At 48.6% G+C, this 26,401-nt stretch overlaps 3 protein-coding genes across 4 annotated transcripts; 1 reads left to right on the forward strand and 2 right to left on the reverse strand.

The window, feature by feature from the left end:
- Positions 1 to 328: 328 nt before the first annotated feature.
- ccdc177 (coiled-coil domain containing 177) lies at positions 329 to 18,528 on the forward strand. 2 transcript variants are annotated; one of them, XM_071366907.1, is made up of 3 exons: positions 329 to 448; positions 2,063 to 10,949; positions 15,425 to 18,528. In XM_071366907.1, the coding sequence occupies exons 1-2, from the start codon at positions 413 to 415 to the stop codon at positions 5,072 to 5,074; spliced, it is 3,048 nt and encodes a 1,015-aa protein (XP_071223008.1). In that variant the 5' UTR covers positions 329 to 412; the 3' UTR covers positions 5,075 to 10,949; positions 15,425 to 18,528. The 2 variants fall into 2 exon arrangements, with proteins under 2 accessions (XP_071223008.1, XP_071223009.1); XM_071366908.1 differs by lacking the exon at positions 329 to 448 and adding an exon at positions 764 to 1,214.
- Positions 7,418 to 10,826, reverse strand: LOC139553114 (uncharacterized). Its single transcript, XM_071365069.1, has 3 exons — positions 10,746 to 10,826; positions 9,183 to 10,281; positions 7,418 to 7,521 (listed from the first exon to the last, which is right to left on the reverse strand). The coding sequence occupies exons 1-3, from the start codon at positions 10,824 to 10,826 to the stop codon at positions 7,418 to 7,420; spliced, it is 1,284 nt and encodes a 427-aa protein (XP_071221170.1).
- On the reverse strand, positions 12,809 to 15,748 carry LOC139553115 (uncharacterized). The gene is made up of 3 exons (XM_071365070.1): positions 15,722 to 15,748; positions 13,502 to 14,025; positions 12,809 to 13,061 (listed from the first exon to the last, which is right to left on the reverse strand). The coding sequence occupies exons 1-3, from the start codon at positions 15,746 to 15,748 to the stop codon at positions 12,809 to 12,811; spliced, it is 804 nt and encodes a 267-aa protein (XP_071221171.1).
- Positions 18,529 to 26,401: the final 7,873 nt, after the last annotated feature.

Raw genomic sequence — 26,401 nt, forward strand, 5'->3', positions numbered from 1 at the left:
GCTGTAATCACTGTCAAAGGTGCTTCTACAACCAATTGACTCAGGGGTGTGTATATTTATTAAATGTCCAAAAATATTTTGTTAACTTTGTCATTATGGGGTATTGTGTGTAGATGGATGATTTAATCCATTTTGAATTCAGGCTGTAACGTAACAAAATGTGGAATAAGTTAAAGGGTATGAATTCTTTCTGAAGGTATTGTAAATTACAGCGTTGTAAAAGCTAATACAATGAGCTTACAGCATCCCCTGGTGGCTATATTGGTTCATTACAGTCTTGGCCACCCCCACGGAAGCCCACTGGCAGATATATACTGTCTATGGCAGATGGCTAGCTGGCAGATGGATAAAATACCACAGAATTAGAACGTTGAACACAGCATCCTGTCTATTAATAGCTTGAATAATAAACATGTATTTTCTGGAAGCTTTCGGGATCTTTAATAAGGTAACTACTATTTTCGATTTGTATTCTGCTAAAGCCTAGGAAATATAACATTGTATAAAAATACTAGTGGTCAATCGTTTTCAATTATAGGCTTCATATGGCCTACATAGGCCTTAGTTATATTGCTGCAAAATAGAGAATAAATGCAATACTGCTATGTTTTGGAAATAATCAAATATTATTCTATTATTGCAGTAATATTATAATATTGTCGTTTTATAATGTAAGATGAGCAGACAAAGGGAGAAGGGGGGATTGCATTGCAGTGCCATTGCACAATATTTTTTTAACCATATTGTCACAAGCAGCAGCAGGAGCAGGCGGGGCTATAGTATCGGATGAAGAGATGAGATGAAGGGATGGAGAGATGCGGGAGAGCGCAGAACAGCAGGTGGAGACTAAGCACACCAGCCTAGCACAGAGACTAAGCAAAGACCGACCAACAGAATATAGCCTAGCTATTTGCGGTTTAAAAAAAAAAATACAAAAAATAATAGAAGCTGCAGATAAATGTAAACACCAAGAGTTGAAAGACTGCGTCGAGTCGTGTCATCAAGAACGGCCCTCTGTAACAGACGGAGAAAGACCGCGTCTGTGTCGCGTCGCTCAGAGGTCGCGGTGACGTCTGTGATCTTCCATCTCTGGGTCTGTCATCGCACAGAGTAATTCCTCCGTCACCTGGTAGTATGCAGGGTGCGGAGTGGACTAAACGCACTCATTTGGAACTAGAAAGCATCGGTTTAGGAAACAATCGTCAAAGTGGCAGGTTTGTTTCAGTCAGTAGGCTATAGCCTATACATATTACTGATCATTCTTTTAATCTGGGGGGGGGGGACTATCTCGGTTTGGGGTGAGATGTGTCATCTGTGTTGATTATCTGTTGATGCGATATGACAGGAGTTGTTTTGGTAGCCGTAGGCCTGCAGACATAACTTATTATAGATCAGCTTTAACATGGTTATACACTATGTTTGATGTGTGTAGGCCTATGAATGACTTATGAATAAGTAATAAAATAGTATTATTTATAGTATCTTAATTTGTTTATTTATTATACGGCTCTATTCTATTCTACGTAATGCACATTTAATTGGGATGTGGAAATAACAGTCTGTAAGAAGGGTCTGTTAGGTCTGTAATAAGGGTCTGTTCGGTCTGTAATAAGGGTCTGTTCGGCTATGTGTTCGGCCTGTGTATGACATGTGCATTGCAGCAGGCATCCTGTGCTTGTTCATAGCCATGTAAAATAATTCATATAAATGAACAGCTGCCCCCATCGTCGTAGGATAATTCCATTACTTCTTGTTGTTGGTTAATTTAAAATCCCCTGAAGACAAAAGGCCTCTACTGGAGCATAATCAGCATATTGTGAATCATGAAAGAGAATGTATGAATGTATGCAGCCGAAGCATCATCCATGCATGTAAAATATGCTCTAGATATTCCCTCACCCACACAGACAGACATACAGACAGACATACAGACAGATTAAGCCCTGGACAGAGTAGGACAGAGATGGCCTGATATGATCCTGCTGCTTAAATTCTCTCGTCTATTCACCCCATTCCTCTACATTAATTCCCTCCCTCCCTTCCTCTCTTGTTCTAATATTAGCCAGCTATGGTTGACCCGTCTGAGCCAGAGGACCAGACCAAGGGGAAACAGATGGAGGCCCTGCCGGTGGCCTCTGCACCAGCCAGACTACCAGACCAGGCCTCTGCACCCGCCAGACTACCAGACCAGGCCTCTGCACCCACCAGACTACCAGACCAGGCCCCTGCACCCGCCAGACTACCAGACCAGGCCTCTGCACCCACCAGACTACCAGACCAGGCCTCTGCACCCACCAGACTACCAGACCAGGCTGATGGGAAAGCAACAGAGGAGTGTGAGGGTGTGGGTGGCAGTGATGCAGAGACCACACCCATACACTCTGCTGGGCTGGGGGAGAGGATGGTAGCTCCTCCCCCTGTTGCACAGGAGGCCAGTCCTCCCAGTCCAAACACCCAGCCCCAGCTTCAGGGCCCTACTGACAGGCAGCTTCATTCTCCAAGCCCTCCAGACTTCCAGCTTCCCAGTCCACACACCCAGCCCCAGCTTCAGGGCCCTCTGGACAGGCAGCTTCAGGTTCCTCCCCTTGCCCCTCCAGACTGCCAGCCTCCCAGTCCACACACCCAGCTACAGAGCCCTCCGGTCAGTCTGGAGGCAGCAACCCCCCTTTCAGATAGCAGTCAAGCTCCGAACCCTCTACCTCAAGACCTCCAGCCTCCAAGCAGCGACCCAGAGCCCAGTAAACCATCCCCCAAGCTGCATCTGGACCTGTATAACTTTGACACCCCGGTGGCAGAGGGAAGCCGTTACGTCCTGACCAGCCCCCGCTCCTTGGAGGCCTGCGCTCGCTGCGGGGTCAAACCCGTGGAGATCTTGTCGCGCCCGTTGTCAGACTTCGCCCGTGAGGCCCCGGGACGGTCCATGCGCGTGGCGACGGGCATGTTTGAGGTCTATGAGAAGGACAGGCACGCCAAGCTGAGAGCATGCCGGGAGGAGAGAGAGAGGATCACGAGGGAAGATAAGAGGAGAATCCTTCAGGCTGCAGTCAACGGACATGCTGCATCATCTACAGAGGAACAGCACAGAGCACCAGTCACACCCAGCTTAACTCAGCTATCTAAACCGGGCCCTGTGGCCTCTAGTCCTACTAAATCTAAACCTTCCCCCAGTAGTAGAGAACAGACCTCTAAAGCTGCTACTACAACACCAGGTCCAAGCATTAATAAAACTAGTACAAATCCTCTAGCTAAAAGTAGCTCTCTGCAGTCCTCTAAAACCAGCTCATTCGGCTCTGTGTCCTCATCCTCTAAAGGTCTGGACTGTGGTTTTGGTTCTGCTAAACGTCCTAAATCCTCAGAACTAACCAAGGCACCCCGCCCTGTCTCAGGTCCACCTCCAGTGGTCAGAAAGATCCCCAGCAGCACCACCGCCACCACACCGAAAGCCTCCAACACCTTCCCCAGATCAGCCTCCAAACCCTCCTGCTTCCCCAGAACAACCACCTCCATGACATCCACCATGTTCAAGAGTTCCGTGCAGAGCCCAGTCACCCCGACTACAGCAGCTCTCAACGGCATCACAGGGGGTCTCGGAGGGCCGTTCCCTCACCACAACGGCCACCCTGTGTCCACTCCAAAGGGCAGAGGGAAGAGCCACTCCCTTGAGTCCCTACAAAGGAGGATGGATACCATCTCCACCTCCACCACCAACTCTACCACCACCTGCACCTCCTCTGGAGAGGAGTCCGGCGCCTCCTCCTCCTACAGCTGGGATGGACCCAGAGACCACTGGGCCAAGTCCTCCTCCCCCCGTGCCCGCACCCTGGCCACCTTCAACTCCTTGATGGGGAGGAGCCTTAGCCTGGGGGACCTCAGCCACTCCCTCCAGACCACCCAGAAGGTGGAGCGTATCGTCAAGGAGGTGCGGCGGCGGGGGCTGAAGGCGGTTCCGGAGCGGGACAGGAAGATCGCTGCTCTGATGCTGGCCCGGTACCAGGAGGAGGACATCATGAGCCAGACGCGATACGTGGCTCACCTGCAGTGGGACAGCGAGAAGCGCCTGGGGGACCTGCAGCGGGAGCGGGAGGACCGGGAGAAGCAGCGGGCGGTGCTGCAGTGCCAGCGGGCGTGGCAGTCCCAGGTGTCCCACCGCCAGCGCCGGCTCAGCCAGCAGGAGAGAGAGTCGTCGGCCGCTAAGCTGCGTCAGGTGGCGGAGAGCGAGGAGCGGTGGAGGGAGCTGGCGGAGCTGCAAGAGCGCAGTAGGCAGCAGAGGCTCCAGCAGACTGCCAGGGAGGAGAAACAGAAGAAGGAACAGCAGGAGCAGAACCTCAAGGCTCTGGAGGAGGACAGGGCTGCAGTGCTGGAGCAGGAGCAGCTCCTCCTCAAGGAGAAACTTACCATTGCCGAGCTGAAGAAGCAGGAGAAGGAGCACCAGGCCCACGAGGAGCGCCGGGGACTGAACCGGGCCGAGAGGAGGCGCCACGCAGCCCTGATCAGGGAGATCGCCCGGAGAGAGGAGGAGGAGCGGGAGGAGGCACGGAAGGCTGCGGAGGAGAAGCTGAGCCGTTCCCTGGAAAACTATGAACAGATCGTAGAGAGGAGAGACAAGGAGCTGAAGGAGAAGGCTAAGAGGGAGGAGCAGCAGATTCAGAAGGCAAGGAGGTCTGCGGAGAAGAGGGAGAAACAGCAGCAACAGCAGGTGGAGGCCCGGGCCAAGGAAGCAGAGAGACGGGCCCAGCAGGCAGCTCTGGTGGCAGAGGAGAAAGCCAAGGAGAAAGCCCAGAGAGCAGTACAGAGCAGGCAGGAGAAGGAGAGACTACAACGACTCAACAGACAGCGTGTGGAAGGGGAGGAGCAAGCCAGGAGGACGGAGCTCCTGCAGTCCATCGAGAGGAAGCTGGAGAAGAGTGAGCAGATCTTCAGGGAGAAGAGAGCCGTGCTGGAGAGCGCTCGCTCTACCGCCCGTGCCTCCTTCCACGTACGGGACCGGGTCAGGGAGGAGACCAACATGAGGACCTTTGATAAGATGGATCTGGAGGCTCAGTTCCAGTTCAAAGCCAGCCTGGATGACAAGTGATGAGGCACACCTTCATGCTACTGGTGAACTACTGGTTAGTGGTAACTACTGGTTACTACTAGTTAATACCCTGGACTACGGGTTAGTGGTAACTACTGGTTACTACCCTGGACTACTGGTAACTACTGGTTACTACCCTGGACTACTGGTTCATGGTAACTACTGACGACCCTGGACTACTGGTAACTACTGGTTAATACTGGTTACTACCCTGGAATACTGGTAACTACTGGTTACTACTAGTTAATACCCTGGACTACGGGTTAGTGGTAACTACTGGTTACTACCCTGGACTACTGGTAACTACTGGTTACTACCCTGGACTACTGGTTCATGGTAACTACTGACTACCCTGGACTACTGGTTCATGGTAACTACTGACTACCCTGGACTACTGGTAACTACTGGTTAATACTGGTTACTACCCTGGAATACTGGTAACTACTGGTTACTACCCTGGACTACTGGTTAGTGGTAACTACTGGTAACTACTAGTTAATACCCTGGGCTACTGGTTAGTGGTAACTACTGGTAACTACTAGTTAATACCCTGGACTACTTGCTAGTGGTAACTACTAGTTAATACCCTGGACTACTGGTTAGTGGTAACTACTGGTAACTACTAGTTAATACCCTGGACTACTGGTTAGTGGTAACTACTGGTAACTACTAGTTAACAACCTGGACTACTGGTTATTGGTAACTACTGACTACCCTGGACTACTGGTATCTACTGCTTACTACCCTGGATTACTGGTTACTACTGGTTACCATGTGCTATGCTATAGCCAGGGTTGGACAAGTTACTTTGTAAATGTAATTCGTTACAGTTGCTAGCTACCTGTGCAAAATCAACTTTTGGATTACCCAAACTCAGTAACGTAATCTGATTATTTTGGATTACTTTTCCCTTAAGAGGCATTCAAAGAAGTCAAAAAGGATCCTTCCAACACATTTGGTGTGTCATCATAGTGGTCTCTGATTGGTGGTCATCATTTGGTGTGTCATCATAGTGGTCTCTGATTGGTGGTCATCATTTGGTGTGTCATCATAGTGGTCTCTGATTGGTGGTCATCATTTGGTGTGTCATCATAGTGGTCTCTGATTGGTGGTCATCATTTGGTGTGTCATCATAGTGGTCTCTGATTGGTGGTCATCATTTGGTGTGTCATCATAGTGGTCTCTGATTGGTGGTCATCATTTGGTGTGTCATCATAGTGGTCTCTGATTGGTGGTCATCATTTGGTGTGTCATCATAGTGGTCTCTGATTGGTGGTCATCATTTGGTGTGTCATCATAGTGGTCTCTGATTGGTGGTCATCATTTGGTGTGTCATCATAGTGGTCTCTGATTGGTGGTCATCATTTGGTGTGTCATCATAGTGGTCTCTGACTGCTTATAGCCTCCTAACTAGCTTCAATGCTGCACAGCTTTAAAACATCTGTCTCTCATAAGGAATGGTATCTCCTGTCCTATGATAACATCTGTCTCTCATAAGGAATGGTATCTCCTGTCCTATGATAACATCTGTCTCTCATAAGGAATGGTATCTCCTGTCCTGTGACAATATCTGTCTATCATAAGGAATGGTATCTCCTGTCCTATGACAACATCTGTCTCTCATAAGGAATGGTATCTCCTGTCCTATGACAACATCTGTCTCTCATAAGGAATGGTATCTCCTGTCCTATGATGACAGCTGTCTATCATAAGGAATGGTATCTCCTGTCCTATGATGACATCTGTCTCTCATAAGGAATGGTATCTCCTGTCCTATGATGAAATCTGTCTCTCATAAGGAATGGTATCTCCTGTCCTATGATAACATCTGTCTCTCATAAGGAATGGTATCTCCTGTCCTATGATGACATCTGTCTCTCATAAGGAATGGTATCTCCTGTCCTATGATGAAATCTGTCTCTCATAAGGAATGGTATCTCCTGTCCTATGATGACAGCTGTCTATCATAAGGAATGGTATCTCCTGTCCTATGACAACATCTGTCTCTCATAAGGAATGGTATCTCCTGTCCTGTGATGACATCTGTCTCTCATAAGGAATGGTATCTCCTGTCCTATGATGACCCTTTCCTCTTAATTCCTCACCCATTTGTATTTGATGAAATCAGAATCATTCCTTTGTATTGTTTAGACATATTATCTTAAAGCCAAAAGTACACTTTATAATATGCAAATCAATGAAGAAGAAAAAGAGGAGAGAATAAAATAGTGTCTGTAGGTGGACTTGGACAAAGACCCAACAGTTTGGGACATAGTATATTACGTGGATCAGAGTGTTCCCCACAGCCCCCTTCTAGCCTCCCTCTTTATCAGATCTACCCAACTAAGAGCTGTGCTGTTGGAATGAAAAGAACCATTGTTGCCCCGGGAAGCACAACTCCATGACAACTAGCCACATTGGCTGCCTTTTAACGGAGCCCTTCTCTTCTGTAGGGGGGAGAGAGAATCAGACAGAAAGGGAAAGGAAGTACAAGTGAGTGATCTGAGAGCCCCGAAGCAGACCAGGGACTCGTTTGTATGTTGTGATGCAGATGGAGAAACTGTGTGCAGTACACTCTTAGAAAAAAGGTGCTATCTAGAATCTAAAAGGGTTCTTCGGCTGTCCCCATAGGATAACCCTTTGAAGAACCCTTTTTTGGTTCCAGGTAGAACCCTTTCCAGAGAGGGTTCTACCTGGAACCCAAAAGGGTTCTACCTGGAACCAAAAAGGGTTCTCTTATGGGGGCAGCCAAAGAACCATTTTGGAAACCTTTTTTCTAAGTGTGTAGTGTGCTGTTACTGAGCCCCTTGGCTGTACTCTCCTCCTGTCTTCACCGTGCGGCCGAGCCGACTAACCAACCGCTGACGAAGCAGCTGTGGCAGAGAAACGTGACATCACTCAGAGTGATGTCAGCACAACACAACCGAGCCAGCTGCTGATGAGGCATCGGAGAGGACCCTGATTCTACTGTAGAAAATAATTTACATGGTCCCTGATTCTACTGTAGAAAATAATCTACCTGGACCCTGATTCTACTGTAGAATATAATTTACATGGTCCCTGATTCTACTGCAATATAGAATCTACCTGGCCCCTGATTCTACTGTAGAATATAATCTACCTGGACCCTGATTCTACTGCAGTATAGAATCTACCTGGAACCTGATTCTACTGTAGAGGTGTTCTATAGTATAGAGACCGGTATGTTCTATAAACAGTCCTGGACTGTCCTCCAGGATCCTATGCCTGTCTCTCCCCCAGTCTCTCCTCCAGTCTCTCCTCCAGTCTCTCCTCCAGGATCCTATGCCTGTCTCTCCCCCAGTCTCTCCTCCAGTCTCTCCTCCAGTCTCTCCTCCAGGATCCTATGCCTGTCTCTCCCCCAGTCTCTCCTCCAGTCTCTCCTCCAGTCTCTCCTCCAGTCTCTCCTCCAGTCTCTCCTCCAGTCTCTCCTCCAGTCTCTCCTCCAGTCTCTCCTCCAGGATCCTATGCCTGTCTCTCCCCCAGTCTCTCCTCCAGTCTCTCCTCCAGTCTCTCCTCCAGGATCCTGTCTCTCCTCATGTCATATAACAGGAAACGCCAGAGCCTTGGTTGTGCAGTGGAGTATAGTATAGAATATATACCTTCCTAGTTTTGCTGCAGAGGTTTTCTATACCCTCCTGGACTCTCTCTCCTGTTCCATCCCCTCTGCTGCTATTATGGATTCTATACCCTCCTGGTTCTGCATTGGAGGACATTCTATACCCCCCTGGTTCTGCATTGGAGGACATATTCTATACCCTCCTGGTTCTGCATTGGAGGACATTCTATACCCCCCTGGTTCTGCAGTGGAGGACATTCTATACCCTCCTGGTTCTGCAGTGGAGGACATTCTATACCCTCCTGGATCTGCAGTGGAGGACATTCTATATCCTCCTGGTTCTGCAGGGGAGGACAATCTATACCCTCCTGGTTCTGCAGTGGAGGACATTCTATACCCTCCTGGTTGTGCAGGGGAGGACAATCTATACCCTCCTGGTTCTGCAGTGGAGGACATTCTATACCGTCCCGGTTCTGCAGTGGAGGACATTCTATACCCCCCTGGTTCTGCATTGGAGGACATATTCTATACCCTCCTGGTTCTGCATTGGAGGACATTCTATACCCCCCTGGTTCTGCAGTGGAGGACATTCTATACCCTCCTGGTTCTGCAGTGGAGGACATTCTATACCCTCCTGGATCTGCAGTGGAGGACATTCTATATCCTCCTGGTTCTGCAGGGGAGGACAATCTATACCCTCCTGGTTCTGCAGTGGAGGACATTCTATACCCTCCTGGTTGTGCAGGGGAGGACAATCTATACCCTCCTGGTTCTGCAGTGGAGGACATTCTATACCGTCCCGGTTCTGCAGTGGAGGACATTCTATACCCCCCTGGTTCTGCAGTGGAGGACATTCTATACCCTCCTGGTTCTGCAGTGGAGGACATTCTATACCCCCCTGGTTCTGCAGGGGAGGACATTCTATACCCTCCTGGTTCTGCAGTGGAGGACATTCTATACCCCCCTGGTTCTGCAGTGGAGGACATTCTATACCCTCCTGGTTCTGCAGTGGAGGACATTCTATACCCTCCTGGATCTGCAGTGGAGGACATTCTATATCCTCCTGGTTCTGCAGGGGAGGACAATCTATTCCCTCCTGGTTCTGCAGTGGAGGACATTCTATACCCTCCTGGTTCTGCAGTGGAGGACATTCTATACCCTCCTGGTTGTGCAGGGGAGGACAATCTATACCCTCCTGGTTCTGCAGTGGAGGACATTCTATACCCTCCCGGTTCTGCAGTGGAGGACATTCTATACCCCCCTGGTTCTGCAGTGGAGGACATTCTATACCCTCCTGGTTCTGCAGTGGAGGACATTCTATACCCTCCTGGTTCTGCAGTGGAGGACATTCTATACCCTCCTGGTTCTGCAGTGAAGGACATTCTATACCCTCCTGGTTCTGCAGTGGAGGACATTCTATACCCCCCTGGTTCTGCAGTGGAGGACATTCTATACCCTCCTGGTTCTGCAGTGGAGGACATTCTATACCCTCCTGGTTCTGCAGTGGAGGACATTCTATACCCTCCTGGTTCTGCAGTGGAGGACATTCTATACCCTCCTGGTTCTGCAGTGGAGGACATTCTATACCCTCCTGGTTCTGCAGTGGAGGACATTCTATACCCTCCTGGTTCTGCAGTGGAGGACATTCTATACCATAGAGAATAGATATCGCTATGTTTTATACCCTCCTCCTGTCTCTCCTCCTAGACCCTCCTCCAGTCTCTCCTCCAGTCTCTGCTCCTGTCTCTGCTCCTGTCTCTCCTCCTGTCTCTCCTCCTGTCTCTCCTCCTGTCTCTCCTTCTAGACCTTCCCCTGTCTCTCCCCAGTCTCCCCCCCAGTCTCTCCCCCAGTCTCTCCTCCAGTCTCTCCTCCTGTATCTCCTCCTAGACCCTCCTCCAGTCTCTGCTCCTGTCTCTGCTCCTGTCTCTCCTCCTGTCTCTCCTCCTGTCTCTCCTCCTGTCTCTCCTCCTGTCTCTCCTTCTAGACCTTCCCCTGTCTCTCCCCCAGTCTCTCCCCCAGTCTCTCCCCCAGTCTCTCCTCCAGTCTCTCTTCCAGTCTCTCCTCCAGTCTCTCCTCCTGTCTCTCCTTCTAGACCTTCCCCTGTCTCTCCTCCAGTCTCTGCTCCAGTCTCTCCCCCAGTCTCTCCTCCAGTCTCTGCTCCTGGACCTTCCTCATGTCACGTGACTTAACAGGAAAGTGTTGTGTTCTAGCCAGAGACCCTCTAACCCCAAATCCCCACCTTCTACCCCCGGCAACCATCCAGGCACAGAGTTTGCCTCTCTGTGTGAAGCTTAACAGGTATGTACAAGCTTTTTACGATGTTATCCAATTAAATGTAGTAGTTGTTTTTACATATCATATGTATCGTGTTCAGTTTTTGTGTTATTCCTCCTTACTACATCCGTGACCAAACACACGCAACCACACACACAACCACACACACACACACAAAAAACACGCTACACACGCTACACACACACACATATGCACAACCTGCCATCGTAGCCAACAAGCTTTAGAGGCCAGTGTCTCTCTGATTAAAACAGAAAGAGAAATACACACGGCGGTGATTTGGCCTCCGATGTAGGAGTTACCATGGTAACAGCACCAGGGGATGGGGCGGAGCTGAGGGGTGGCAGAAGTTAGAGCTGAGACAGAGAGGGCAGGGGTACGTGGGAACGTAAGGGACTGTCAGTGTTGGTGCTGGTTGGAGAAGGGGGAGGGACTGTCAGTGTTGGTGCTGGTTGGAGAAGGGGGAGGGACTGTCAGTGTTGGTGCTGGTTGGAGAAGGGGAGGGACTGTCAGTGTTGGTGCTGGTTGGAGAAGGGGGAGGGACTGTCAGTGTTGGTGCTGGTTGGAGAAGGGGAAGGGACTGTCAGTGTTGGTGCTGGTTGGAGAAGAGGGAGGGGCTGTCAGTGTTGGTGCTGGTTGGAGAAGGGGAGGGACTGTCAGTGTTGGTGCTGGTTGGAGAAGGGGAGGGACTGGCAGTGTTGGTGCTGGTTGGAGAAGGGGGAGGGACTGTCAGTGTTGGTGCTGGTTGGAGAAGGGGAGGGACTGTCAGTGTTGGTGCTGGTTGGAGAAGGGGAAGGGACTGTCAGTGTTGGTGCTGGTTGGAAAAGGGCAGGGGTGCTGGTTGAAGAAGGGGAGGGGCTGTCAGTGTTGGTGCTGGTTGGAGAAGGGGGAGGGACTGTCAGTGTTGGTGCTGGTTGGAGAAGGGGGAGGGACTGTCAGTGTTGGTGCTGGTTGGAGAAGGGGGAGGGACTGTCAGTGTTGGTGCTGGTTGGAGAAGGGGAAGGGACTGTCAGTGTTGGTGCTGGTTGGAGAAGGGGGAGGGACTGTCAGTGTTGGTGCTGGTTGGAGAAGGGCAGGGGTGCTGGTTGAAGAAGGGGAGGGACTGTCAGTGTTGGTGCTGGTTGGAGAAGGGGGAGGGACTGTCAGTGTTGGTGCTGGTTAGAGAAGGGGAAGGGACTGTCAGTGTTGGTGCTGGTTGGAGAAGGGGAGGGACTGTCAGTGTTGGTGCTAGTTGGAGAAGGGGGAGGGACTGTCAGTGTTGGTGCTGGTTGGAGAAGGGGAGGGACTGTCAGTGTTGGTGCTGGTTGAAGAAGGGGAGGGACTGTCAGTGTTGGTGCTAGTGGGAGAAGGGCAGGGACTGTCAGTGTTGGTGCTGGTTGGAGAAGGGGAGGGACTGTCAGTGTTGGTGCTGGTTGGAGAAGGGGAAGGACTGTCAGTGTTGGTGCTGGATGGAGAAGGGGTGGGGCTGTCATTGTTGGTGCTGGTTGGAGAAGGGGAGAGACGTTCAGTTTTGGTGCTGGTTGGAGAAGGGGAGGGACTGTCAGTGTTGGTGCTGGTTGGAGAAGGGCAGGGGTGCTGGTTGAAGAAGGGGAGGTACTGTCAGTGTTGGTGCTGGTTGGAGAAGGGGAGGGACTGTCAGTGTTGGTGCTGGTTGGAGAAGGGGAGGGACTGTCAGTGTTGGTGCTGGTTGGAGAAGGGGAGGGACTGTCAGTGTTGGTGCTGGTTGAAGAAGGGGAGGGACTGTCAGTGTTGGTGCTGGTTGGAGAAGGGGGAGGGACTGTCAGTGTTGGTGCTGGTTAGAGAAGGGGAAGGGACTGTCAGTGTTGGTGCTGGTTGGAGAAGGGGAGGGACTGTCAGTGTTGGTGCTAGTTGGAGAAGGGGGAGGGACTGTCAGTGTTGGTGCTGGTTGGAGAAGGGGAGGGACTGTCAGTGTTGGTGCTGGTTGAAGAAGGGGAGGGACTGTCAGTGTTGGTGCTAGTGGGAGAAGGGCAGGGACTGTCAGTGTTGGTGCTGGTTGGAGAAGGGGAGGGACTGTCAGTGTTGGTGCTGGTTGGAGAAGGGGAAGGACTGTCAGTGTTGGTGCTGGATGGAGAAGGGGTGGGGCTGTCATTGTTGGTGCTGGTTGGAGAAGGGGAGAGACGTTCAGTTTTGGTGCTGGTTGGAGAAGGGGAGGGACTGTCAGTGTTGGTGCTGGTTGGAGAAGGGCAGGGGTGCTGGTTGAAGAAGGGGAGGTACTGTCAGTGTTGGTGCTGGTTGGAGAAGGGGAGGGACTGTCAGTGTTGGTGCTGGTTGGAGAAGGGGAGGGACTGTCAGTGTTGGTGCTGGTTGGAGAAGGGGAGGGACTGTCAGTGTTGGTGCTGGTTGGAGAAGGGGAGAGACTCTCGGTGATGTTGCTGGTTGGAGAAGGGGAGGGGTGCTGGTTGTAAAAGGGGAAGGACTGTCAGTATTGGTGCTGATTGGAGAAGGGGAGGGACTGCCAGTGTTGGTATGGGTGGAAAAGGGGAGGCAGGGTGGAGAGACGGGGGGAGGGGAGACGGGGGGAGGGGAGGGCTGCTGACAGGCTGCAGGGTGGAGAGACGGGGGGAGGGGAGGCTGCAGGGTGGAGAGACGGGGGGAGGGGAGGGCTGCTGACAGGCTGCAGGGTGGAGAGACGGGGGGAGGGGAGGCTGCAGGGTGGAGAGACGGGGGGAGGGGAGGCTGCAGGGTGGAGAGACGGGGGGAGGGGAGGGCTGCTGACAGGCTGCAGGGTGGAGAGACGGGGGGAGGGGAGGCTGCAGGGTGGAGAGACGGGGGGAGGGGAGGCTGCAGGGTGGAGAGACGGGGGGAGGGGAGGGCTGCTGACAGGCTGCAGGGTGGAGAGACGGGGGGAGGGGAGGCTGCAGGGTGGAGAGACGGGGGGAGGGGAGGCTGCAGGGTGGAGAGACGGGGGGAGGGGAGGGCTGCTGACAGGCTGCAGGGTGGAGAGACGGGGGGAGGGGAGGCTGCAGGGTGGAGAGACGGGGGGAGGGGAGGGCTGCTGACAGGCTGCAGGGTGGAGAGACGGGGGGAGGGGAGGCGGGGGGAGGGGAGGGCTGGTGACAGGCTGCAGGGTGGAGAGACGGGGGGAGGGGAGCGGAGGACAAACGCCTCCAGCTTTTCATTCCTGCACACAGCAGAAAGTGTGTCTCTCAACTGACCTACAGTTGCAGATTTCTCTCATCTAGCAAGTAGATTCCTAAAGGACATTTATTGGAGACAGGCTGAGCTAATGTGCAATAACATTGACAACTGTGTGGAGCAGGGAGGGACATTACTGCAGAGCTTTGCCTTCCTGGACAGGGTTCAGAATGAGGGAGAAAAATCCCTTAAAGGAAAACTGCTATTTGTTTCATTAGTCGATCATACCTGCCAGATTGCTATATTTTGAAAGTTACATATCTTGAAAAGTTGATTGCTGACAAGCAAAACATGTTGGGACTGTGTCAACAATAGATTAATGAAACAAACACAAAAATACCTACAGTCAGTTAGCCTCTCTTTCTCTCACTCTCTCTCCCGCCTACCCTCTGTATCTCTCCACCCCTCTCTCTCTCTCTCTCTCTCTCTCTCTGCACAGATCCCTCTCAATCTCTCCCTCCCTCCCCCTCTCTCTCTGCACAGATCCCTCTCCCTCCCTCTCTCTCTCTGTCTCTGCACAGATCCCTCTCTCTCCCTGCCTCTCTCTCTCTCTCTCTCTGCACAGATCCCTCTCTCTCCCTGCCTCTCTCTCGCTCTCTCTCTGCACAGATCCCTGTCTCTCCCTGCCTCTCTCTCGCTCTCTCTCTGCACAGATCCCTCTCTCCCTGCCTCTCTCTCTCTCTCTGCACAGATCCCTCTCCCTCCCTCTCTCTCTCTGTCTCTGCACATATCCCTCTCTCTCCCTGCCTCTCTCTCTCTCTATCTGCACAGATCCCTCTCTCTGTCTCTCACTCTATAATCTGCCTTTCTCTCTCCAGCTTTCTACACAGCTTAGACTGGCACCTGTCACTGTATTATTTTGTCACTGTATTATTTTGCTTTTAACAAAATAGAAAATCTGCCAACATCCATCTAGATACCTAAATGATGAGATGAAATATAAAGGCCGAAATGTATTAGAGCTGTTCCCTGTCGCATTAGTCCGGCCTGGCAGAGAGGAGTGTGTTAGACTTACTATACTGACTGCAGAGATCTGAATGAGTCTCCATAGGCACCCTATTCCCTATTTAGTGCACTACTTTTGACCATGGCACATAGGGCTTTGGTTAAAAGTAGTGTACTATATAGGGAATAGAGTGCCGTGTGGGATGCACATTGTGTGTGTGTCCTTCAGCTGGCCAGAGGGGAGGTGAACTGGAGTGAGCTGGCAGAGTTACAAACATGGGCTATTTATCTGCCTCTGAGGAAGAAATGTTATATTTAAAGGGAACCTCTTTATCTTAACTTCAATATTAAATGTCATAATGTTATTATGTGTGTTGCAGATCATGGCAAGGATGGAAAGGGCGATGACGTTCTCCACCTACCTGGTGCCCCCACCTCCACCTCTACCTACCTAGTGTCCCCACCTCCACCTCTACCTACCTAGTGTCCCCACCTCCACCTCTACCTACCTAGTGTCCCCACCTCCACCTCTACCTACCTAGTGTCCCCACCTCCACCTCTACCTACCTAGTGTCCCCACCTCCACCTCTACCTACCATACCCTACAGAACTCTCCTATTGCCAAAATGACTCTGCCGACTAGTCTATGTCCTACAGAACACTAGAGCCACGCCTACAGCCAATAGAACTCTGCCTCCTACCATGATGCCCTGGAGAACAGTCCTGAATGTCCTACGGAACACTGTCCTACAGAACACCAACCTACGGAACACCGACCTACGGAACACCGACCTACGGAACACCGACCTACGGAACACCGACCTACGGAACACTGACCTACAGAACACTGACCTACAGCCAATAGAACTAGTTCTACTCCTACAGAACACTGTCCTACAGCCAATAGAATTAGTCCTACTCCTACCTGTCCTACAGAACACTGTCCTACAGCCAATAGAACTAGTCCTACTCCTACCTGTCCTACAGAACACTGACCTACAGCCAATAGAACTAGTCCTACTCCTACCTGTCCTACAGAACACTGACCTACAGCCAATAGAACTAGTCCTACTCCTACCTGTCCTACAGAACACTGACCTACAGCCAATATAACTAGTTCTACTCCTACCTGTCCTACAGAACACTGACCTACAGCCAATAGAACTAGTTCTACTCCTACCTGTCCTACAGAACACTGACCTACAGCCAATAGAACTAGTTCTACTCCTACCTGTCCTACAGAACACTGTCCTACAGCCAATAGAACTAGTCCTACTCCTACCTGTCCTACAGAACACTGACCTACAGAACATTGACCTACAGCCAATAGAACTAGTTCTACTCCTACCTGTCCTACAGAACACTGTCCTACAGCCAATAGAACTAGTCCTACTCCTACCTGTCCTACAGAACACTGACCTACAGCCAATAGAACTAGTTCTACTCCTACCTGTCCTACAGAACACTGTCCTACAGAACACTGACCCACAGCCAATAGAACTAGTCCTACTCCTACCTGTCCTACAGAACACTGACCTACAGAACACTGACCTACAGAACACTGACCTACAGAACACTGACCTACAGAACACTGTCCTACAGAACACTGACCTACAGCCAATAGAACTAGTTCTACTCCTACCTGTCCTACAGAACACTGACCTACAGAACACTGTCCTACAGCCAATAGAACTAGTCCTACTCCTACCTGTCCTACAGAACACTGACCTACAGCCAATATAACTAGTTCTACTCCTACCTGTCCTACAGAACACTGACCCACAGCCAATAGAACTACTTCTACTCCTCTGTATACACAAGGCTATCCTCAATGGGCTCTTAGAGGACTTCAGTGTATTGAACCAGAATAAGGCCTAGGTTAGAGTTATGGGTCTGTAATGTATTGAACCAGAACAAGGCCTAGGTTGAACATTATTACCACAATATTAGGTTCAATATGATGTTATGTTTCCCTGGCCTAAAACACGAGGGCCTATTTTCCGCCGTGGTACATGTCATGTGTTCAGTTATACAATGCATTCAGAAAGTATTCAGACCCCTTGACTTGTTCCACATTTTGTTAGGTTACAGCCTTATTCTAAAAGGGATTAAATACATTTTTTCCTCATCAATCTACCCACAATACCCCATAATGACAAAGCGAAAAACAGAAATACCTTATTTACATAAGTATTCAGACCTTTTGCTATGAGACTCAAAATTGAGCTCAGGTGCATCCTGTTTCCATTGATCCTCCTTGAGATGTTTCTACAACTTGATTGGAGTCCACCTGTGGTAAATTAACTTGATTGGACTCGATTTGGAAAGGCACACACCTGTCTATATAAGGTCCCACAGTTAATGGTGCATGTCAGAGAAAAAACCAAGCCATGAGGTCGAAGGAATTGTCTGTAGAGCTCCGAGACAGGATTGTGTCGAGGCTTAGATCTGGGGAAGGGTACCAAAACATTTCTGCATCATTGAAGGTCCCCAAGAAAACAGTGGCCTCCATCATTCTTAAATGGAAGAAGTTTGGAACCACCAAGACTCTTCCTAGAGCTGGCCACCCGGCCAAACTGAGCAATCGGGGAAGAAGGGCCTTGGTCAGGGAGGTGACCAAAAACGTGATGGTCACTGACAGAGCTCTAGAGTTCCTCTGTGGAGATGGGAGAACCTTCCAGAAGGACAACCATCTCTGCAGCACTCCACCAATCAGGCCTTTATGGTAGAGTGGCCAGACGGAAGCCACTCCTCAGTAAAAGACACATGACAGCCTGCTTGGAGTTTGCCAAAAGGCACCTAAAAAAACTCACAAACCATGAGAACAAGATTCTCTGGTCTGATGAAACCAAGATTGTACTCTTTGGCCTGAATGCCAAGTATCATGTCTGGAGGAAACCTGCCACCATCCCTCCTGAGTAAAGGGTCTGAATACTTATGTAAATTTTATATTTCCAGTTTTTTTTATTTGTATAAATTTGCTAACATTTCAAAAAAACTGTTTTTTTCTTCGTCATTATGGTGTATTGTGTGTAGATTGATGAGGGAGGTAAAATGTTGATTTAATTCACTTTAGAATAAGGCTGTAACATAACTAAAATGTGGATAATGACAAGGTGAAAACTTTCTGAATGCTCTGTATATATTAATTTGTATAATTTACAGTGAGATGCGTGTTAGCAGTGATGAGTGTTTCTTCCTTTGTTTTTCTGGTCGAGAACAGAATATTCCCATGTAGCCTTGAACCTATTCCTGGTCCCAGATCTGTTTTGTGCTGTCTTGTCAAATCCTATGGTCATTGCCAAGCAAGACAGCACAAAACAGATCTAGGACCAGGCTTAGTTAGAAACTGCTTTCGTTTTATAATTATATCAGATTAAAATCTATCTCTGTCAGTTTACCTTCAAAATGTTTCAAAAGTTGCCAATCTATGTAAATACAATCAACTACGAGAAAAATAAATCCCAACATGTTTCCAAGTCGACTTGCAGTGTGTGTGTGTGTGTGTGTGTGTGTGTGTGTGTGTGTGTGTGTGTGTGTGTGTGTGTGTGTGTGTGTGTGTGTGTGTGTGTGTGTGTGTGTGTGTGTGTGTGTGTTGGCTATATGGGTGATTCACAATTGCATTTCTATTTTCAAGAGTACATATTTGGTGTAGAGGTCAGGTCAAACAGGTTAGGGTTAGGGTTAGAGTTAGGGTTAGGGGTTAGGGTTAGGGGTTAGGGTTAGGGTTAGGGTTAGAGTTAGGGTTAGGGGTTAGGGTTAGGGTTAGAGTACATCTTTGGTGTAGAGGTCAGGTCAAACAGGTTAGGGTTAGAGTTAGGGTTAGGGGTTAGGGTTAGGGTTAGGGGTTAGGGGTTAGGGTTAGGGTTAGGGGTTAGGGTTAGGGTTAGAGTTAGGGTTAGGGGTTAGGGTTAGGGTTAGAGTTAGGGTTAGGGGTTAGGGTTAGGGGTTAGGGTTAGGGTACATCTTTGGTGTAGAGGTCAGGTCAAACAGGTTAGGGTTAGAGTTAGGGTTAGGGGTTAGGGTTAGGGGTTAGGGTTAGGGTACATCTTTGGTGTAGAGGTCAGGTCAAACAGGTTAGGGTTAGGGTTAGAGTTAGGGTTAGGGGTTAGGGGTTAGGGTTAGTGTTAGGGGTAGGGTTAGGGTTAGGGTTAGAGTTAGGGGTTAGGGTTAGGGTTAGGGTTAGCAAACAGGTTAGGGTTAGGGGTTAGGGTTAGGTTAGGGTTAGGGTTAGGGTTAGGGTTAGGGTTAGGGTTAGGGTTAGGGTTAGGGTTAGGGTTAGGGTTAGGGTTAGGGTTAGGGTTAGGGTTAGGGTTAGGGTTAGGGTTAGGGTTAGGGTTAGAGTTAGGGTTAGGGTTAGGGTTAGGGGTTAGGGTTAGGGTACATCTTTGGTGTAGAGGTCAGGTCAAACAGGTTTAAGGCCTGTACTGTATGTAGCTAGGGTTAGGGTTAGGGTTAGGGGTTAGGGTTAGGGTACATCTTTGGTGTAGAGGTCAGGTCAAACAGGTTAGGGTTAGGGTTAGGGTTAGGGTTAGGGTTAGGGTTAGGGTTAGGGTTAGGGTTAGGGTTAGGGTTAGGGTTAGGGTTAGGGTTAGAGTTAGGGGTTAGGGGTTAGGGTTAGGGTTAGGGTTAGGGTTAGGGTTAGGGTTAGGGTTAGGGTTAGGGGTTAGGGTTAGAGTACATCTTTGGTGTAGAGGTCAGGTCAAACAGGTTTAAGGCCTGTACTGTATGTAGCTAGGGTTAGGGTTAGGGTTAGGGGTTAGGGTTAGGGGTTAGGGTTAGAGTACATCTTTGGTGTAGAGGTCAGGTCAAACAGGTTAGGGTTAGGGTTTAGGGTTAGGGTTAAATCAAATCAAATCAAATCAAATTTTATTAGTCACATACACATGGTTAGCAGATGTTAATGCGAGTGTAGCGAAATGCTTGTGCTTCTAGTTCCGACAATGCAGTAATAACCAACAAGTAATCTAACCTAACAATTCCACAACTACTACCTTATACACACACACAAGTGTAAAGGGATAAAGAATATGTACATAAAGATATATGAATGAGTGGTGGTACAGAACGGCATGGCAAGATGCAGTAGATGGTATAGAGTACGGTATATACATATGAGATGAGTACTGTAGGGTATGTAAACATAAAGTGGCATAGTTTAAAGTGGCTAGTGGTACATGTATTACATAAGATGGCAAGATGCAGTAGATGATATAGAGTACAGTATATACATATGAGATGGGTAATGTAGGGTATGTAAACATTATATTAAGTGGCATTGTTTAAAGTGGCTAGTGGTACATTTTTACATAATTTCCATCAATTCCCATTTTTAAAGTGGCTGGAGTTGAGTCAGTATGTTGGCAGCGGCCGCTAAATGTTAGTGGTGGCTGTTTAACAGTCTGATGGCCTTGAGATAGAAGCTGTTTTTCAGTCTCTCGGTCCCTGCTTTGATGCACCTGTACTGACCTCGCCTTCTGGATGATAGCGGGGTGAACAGGCAGTGGCTTGGGTGGTTGTTGTCCTTGATGATCTTTATGGCCTTCCTGTGACATCGGGTGGTGTAGGTGTCCTGGAGGGCAGGTAGTTTGCCCCCGGTGGTGCGTTCTGCAGACCTCACTACCCTCTGGAGAGCCTTACGGTTGTGGGCGGAGCAGTTGCCGTACCAGGCGGTGATACAGCCCGACAGGATGCTCTCGATTGTGCATCTGTAGAAGTTTGTGAGTGCTTTTGGTGACAAGCCGAATTTCTTCAGCCTCCTGAGGTTGAAGAGGCGCTGCTGCGCCTTCTTCACAACGCTGTCTGTGTGGGTGGACCAATTCAGTTTGTCCGTGATGTGTACACCGAGGAACTTAAAACTTTCCACCTTCTCCACTACTGACCCGTCGATGTGGATAGGGGGGTGCTCCCTCTGCTGTTTCCTGAAGTCCACAATCATCTCCTTTGTTTTGTTGACGTTGAGTGTGAGGTTATTTTCCTGACACCACACTCCGAGGGCCCTCACCTCCTCCCTGTAGGCCGTCTCGTCGTTGTTGGTAATCAAGCCTACCACTGTAGTGTCATCCGCAAACTTGATGATTGAGTTGGAGGCGTGCATGGCCACGCAGTCGTGGGTGAACAGGGAGTACAGGAGAGGGCTCAGAACGCACCCTTGTGGGGCCCCAGTGTTGAGGATCAGCGGGGTGGAGATGTTGTTACCTACCCTCACCACCTGGGGGCGGCCCGTCAGGAAGTACAGGACCCAGTTGCACAGGGCGGGGTCGAGACCCAGGGTCTCGAGCTTGATGACGAGTTTGGAGGGTACTATGGTGTTAAATGCTGAGCTGTAATCGATGAACAGCATTCTCACATGGGTATTCCTCTTGTCCAGATGGGTTAGGGCAGTGTGCAGTGTGGTTGCGATTGCGTCGTCTGTGGACCTATTGTGTCGGTAAGCAAATTGGAGTGGGTCTAGGGTGTCCGGTAGGGTGGAGGTGATATGGTCCTTGACTAGTCTCTCAAAGCACTTCATGATGACGGAAGTGAGTGCTACGGGGCGGTAGTCGTTTAGCTCAGTTACCTTAGCTTTCTTGGGAACAGGAACAATGGTGGCCCTCTTGAAGCATGTGGGAACAGCAGACTGGGATAAGGATTGATTGAATATGTCCGTAAACACACCAGCCAGCTGGTCTGCGCATGCTCTGAGGACGCGGCTGGGAATGCCGTCTGGGCCTGCAGCCTTGCGAGGGTTAACACGTTTAAATGTTTTACTCACCTCGGCTGCAGTGAAGGAGAGCCCGCAGGTTTTGGTAGGGGGCCGTGTCAGTGGCACTGTATTGTCCTCAAAGCGGGCAAAAAAGTTGTTTAGCCTGTCTGGGAGCAAGACATCCTGGTCCGCGACGGGGCTGGTTTTCTTTTTGTAATCCGTGATTGACTGTAGACCCTGCCACATACCTCTTGTGTCTGAGCTGTTGAATTGCGACTCGATTTTGTCTCTGTACTGGGACTTAGCCTGTTTGATTGCCTTGCGGAGAGAATAGCTACACTGTTTGTATTCGGTCATGCTTCCGGTCACCTTGCCCTGGTTAAAAGCAGTGGTTCGTGCTTTCAGTTTCACGCGAATGCTGCCGTCAATCCACGGTTTCTGGTTTGGGAATGTTTTAATCGTTGCTGTGGGTACGACATCGTCAATGCACTTCCTAATGAACTCGCTCACCGAATCAGCATATTCGTCAATATTGTTGTTGGACGCAATGCGGAACATATTCCAATCCGCGTGATCGAAGCAGTCTTGAAGCGTGGATTCAGATTGGTCGGACCAGCGTTGAACAGACCTGAGCGCGGGAGCTTGTTGTTTTAGTTTCTGTTTGTAGGCTGGAATCAACAAAATGGAGTCGTGGTCAGCTTTTCCGAAAGGGGGGCGGGGGAGGGCCTTATATGCGTCGCGGAAATTAGTATAACAATGATCTAGGGTTTTCCCAGCCCTGGTAGCACAATCGATATGCTGATAGAATTTAGGGAGTTTTGTTTTTAGATTAGCCTTGTTAAAATCCCCAGCTACGATGAATGCAGCCTCAGGGTGTGTGGTTTCCAGTTTACAAAGAGTCAGATAAAGTTCGTTCAGGGCCATCGATGTGTCTGCTTGGGGGGGAATATATACGGCTGTGATTATGATTGAAGAGAATTCCCTTGGTAGATAATGCGGTCGACATTTGATTGTGAGGAGTTCTAGATCAGGTGAACAGAATGACTTGAGTTCCTGTGTGTTGTTATGATGATCACACCACGTCTCGTTAATCATAAGGCATACCCCCCCGCCCCTCTTCTTACCAGAAAGATGTTTGTTTCTGTCGGCGCGATGCATGAAGAAACCAGCTGGCTGCACCGACTCCGTTAGCGTCTCTTGAGTTAGCCATGTTTCCGTGAAGCAGAGCACGTTGCAATCCCTGATGTCTCTCTGGAATGCTACCCGTGCTCGGATTTCATCAACCTTATTGTCAAGAGACTGGACATTGGCGAGTAGTATGCTAGGGAGTGGAGCGCGATGTGCCCGTCTCCGAAGCCTGACCACGAGACCGCCTCGTTTGCCCCTTTTACGGCGTCGCACAGGGTCGCCGGCTGGGATCAGATCCATTGTATTGGGTGGAAGGCAAAACACTGGATCCGTTTCGGGAAAGTCATATTCCTGGTAGGAACGATGATGAGTTGACGTTAATCGTATATTCAGTAGTTCCTCCCGACTGTATGTAATGAAACCTAAGATTACCTGGGGTACCGATGTAAGAAATAGCACATAAAAAAGCAAAATACTGCATATTTTCCAAGGAACGCGAAGCGAGGCGGCCATCTCTTTCCGGCGCCGGATGTCAGAGAGTTAGAGTTAGGGTTAGGGTTAGGGTTAGGGTTAGGGTTAGCCTGTACTGTATGTAGCTAGGGTTAGGGTTTAGGGTTAGGGTTTAGGGTTAGGGTTAGCCTGTACTGTATGTAGCTAGCTTGTTAATACCATCACATTGTCACAGTGGTTACAGAGCAGCTCACGTATCCTATTGGCTCAATAACTATATACATTATTTTTTCCAGATGTCCTTGAATCATTAATAGAGGACAGTATATAGACGGATGGTATACCATATACAATAAACATATATTCATTTTAATAAAAAATATTTTTAAATAAAACGCTTTTAATGTTCACAAACAAATTAAAAATGAAAACCTGAAATGTCTTAAGTCAGTAAGTATTCAACCCCTTTGTGACGTCAGCGAGAACCTGCAGTTGGATACGTCCGTTAACAGGCTGGAAACAGGTGGCCAGGTGCAGCTCAGCGTGACACACGTGGAGAAGGAGTGAGAACATCAGACGCTGGAGACAGTAGGTACACGTTTCTACAGTTTCAACAAAAAATGTTTCTACCAACTTCATGTTGCTGAACATACTGATCCCTCTCCCAGATGGCTGTATTTGGTTAGGTCGCTACAGTGCCTTCAGGAACTATTCACACCCACTGGCCTTCACACAGTACCCCATCAAGTGGAATTATATCTACAAATTAATACAAATAAAAAGCTGAAATGTCTTGAGTCAATAAGTATTTAACCCCTTTGTTATGATACACCTAAATAAGGTCAGGAGTAAACATTTGCTTTAGGGCTAGGCGTCCCACTAGCGGGACAACTTCCGGTGAAACTGGAGCGCGCAATTCAAATAAATAATCATACATATTATGGATTTTAAACATTTAGGTACATATAAGTGTCTTATATCAGCTGAAAGCTTAAATTCCTGTTAATCTAACTGGACTATCCGATTTACATTAGCTATTACGGCGAAAACATGCCATGCGATTGTTTGAGGACGGCGCCCCAGTTCAAAATATCTTTCCACCGGCACAGGTTTCATAAATTCACAAATCGGGATTAAATATTCACTTACTTTTTGAAAACTCTTCCTCTGATTTGTCATCCAAGGGGTTCCAGCTATAACATGTAGTGTTGTTTTAGATAAAAATCCTTCTTTAGATCCCAAAAAGTCTGTTTAGTTGGCGCCATCGATTTGATTCAACATGCAGAGAAAGGAATCCGAAAATCTACCCCTAAACTTTGTTTCAACAAGTCAAAATACGTTTCTATTTACTCCTCAGACACCCTGAAATGTAATCAAACTATAACATGTCTTACGGAAAGTAGTATGTTCAATAGGAAACCGATTTTAGCAGGTGCGTAATGTCTTCATGCAAACATGAATTTCCAAGACTGTGTCCCTGTACTACAACTGATATTTCTTATTCGTTTTTTGAAGTTACAAGCCTGAAACCTTCAACATACACTGCTGACACCCTGTGGAATCCATAGGAATTGTATCCAGGGAGCTAGTTTTCAATATGATCTTATACTTGCCATTCTAAGAGGATGGTCTCTCAACAACAACAAAAAACATTCCGGTTGGTTTATCTTTGGATTTTTCTCCTACCATATCTATTGTGTTATATTCTCCTACATTATTTTAACATTTCTACGAACTTCAAAGTGTTTTCTATCCAATGGTACCACTTATATGCTTATCCTGGCTTCTGGGCCTGAGTAACAGGCAGTTTACTTTGGGCACATCATTCAGGCGGAAATTGAGAAAAAAGGGGCCTAACCCTAGGTCACATAATAAGTTGCATGGACTCAGTCTGTGTGCAATAATAGTGTTTAACATTATTTTTGAGTGACTACCTCATCTTTCTACCCCACACATAAAGTCCTTTACTCGAGCAGTGAATTTCAAACACAGATTCAAACCACAAAGAGCAGGGAGGTTTTCCAATGCCTCGCAAAGAAGGGCACCTATTGGTAGATAGGTTAAAAAAAAAAGCACACATTGAATATCCCTTTCAGCATAAAGTTATTAATTACACTTTGGATGGTGTACCAATACACCCAGTCACTACAAAGATACAGGCGTCCTTCCTAACTTAGTTGTCGGAGAGGAAGAAAACCACTCAGGGATTTCACCATGAGGCCAATGGTGACTTTAAAACAATTACAGGAAAAAACTGAGGATAGATCAACATTGTAGTTACTCCTCAATACTAACCTAAATGACAGAGTGAAAAGAAGGAAGCCTGTACAGAATGCAAATATTCCAAAAACATGCATTGTGTTTGCAATAAGGCACTAAGGTTAAATATTCAATCAAAATGTTGAATGCATTCCGTATTTAGCCCAATCAGAGAGGTGCAGGGGGCTTCCTTAATCGACGCCCACATCATCCGCGGAATAGTTATTGGGGTTAACTGCCTTGCTCAACGGCAGAATGGTCCATTTTTCCACCTTGTCGGTTTGGGGATTCGAACCAGCGACCTTTCGTTTACTGGCCCAATGTTCTTAACTGCACATTGCCAGAGACGGGGAATTCTCATCGACTCTTCAGATAGTTTTAGGAAATACAAATCACTGATTCATCCTGTTCATGTCTTATGATAAACGTAGGCAAATTAATACATTTTCAATACATTTAGTTGATTCCCTAAGAAGTTCAATCTTTTTTTTTTCCCGAAATTATTGAAATCCATTTATTCTCAGAATTCCGTCCTCCTCCGTATCACAGATTATATAGGGCTGTATATGGCATGGCTTTAGAAGCTTCTGATAGGCTAATTGACATAATTTGAGTCAATTGGAGGTGTACCTGTGAATGTATTTCAAGGCTTTTTTATGGCGGTTTTGGAGCAGTGGCTTCTTCCTTGCGGAGCGGCCTTTCAGATTATGTCGATATAGGACTCGTTTTACTGTGGATATAGATACTTTTGTACCTGTTTCCTCCAGCATCTTCACAAGGTCCTTTGCTGTTGTTCTGGGATTGATTTGCACTTTTCGCACCAAAGTACGTTCAT

The sequence above is a fragment of the Salvelinus alpinus genome, chromosome 25 (genome assembly GCF_045679555.1).
Source record: "Salvelinus alpinus chromosome 25, SLU_Salpinus.1, whole genome shotgun sequence".
In the NCBI taxonomy this organism is placed as follows: domain Eukaryota; kingdom Metazoa; phylum Chordata; class Actinopteri; order Salmoniformes; family Salmonidae; genus Salvelinus; species Salvelinus alpinus.

Excerpts from the sequence above, each read along its gene's own strand:
- ccdc177 (XM_071366907.1), top strand. The coding sequence starts at position 413 with ATGTATTTTCTGGAAGCTTTCGGGATCTTTAATAAG. Across the intron at positions 449-2,062 it reads CTTTCGGGATCTTTAATAAG|CCAGCTATGGTTGACCCGTC; the intron begins GTAACTACTATT and ends TTCTAATATTAG.
- LOC139553114 (XM_071365069.1), bottom strand. The coding sequence starts at position 10,826 with ATGAGGAAGGTCCAGGAGCAGAGACTGGAGGAGAGACTGGGGGAGAGA. Across the intron at positions 10,282-10,745 it reads TGGAGGAGAGACAGGGGAAG|AACCAGGAGGGTATAGAATG; the intron begins GTCTAGAAGGAG and ends CCTCCACTGCAG. Across the intron at positions 7,522-9,182 it reads TCCAATGCAGAACCAGGAGG|AAGAGAAGGGCTCCGTTAAA; the intron begins GTATAGAATATG and ends TCCCCCCTACAG.
- LOC139553115 (XM_071365070.1), bottom strand. The coding sequence starts at position 15,748 with ATGGTAGGAGGCAGAGTTCTATTGGCT. Across the intron at positions 14,026-15,721 it reads GAGGCAGAGTTCTATTGGCT|CCTGTCACCAGCCCTCCCCT; the intron begins GTAGGCGTGGCT and ends TCCACCCTGCAG. Across the intron at positions 13,062-13,501 it reads GTCTCTCCACCCTGCAGCCT|CACCAACAATGACAGCCCCA; the intron begins GTCAGCAGCCCT and ends TTCTCCAACCAG.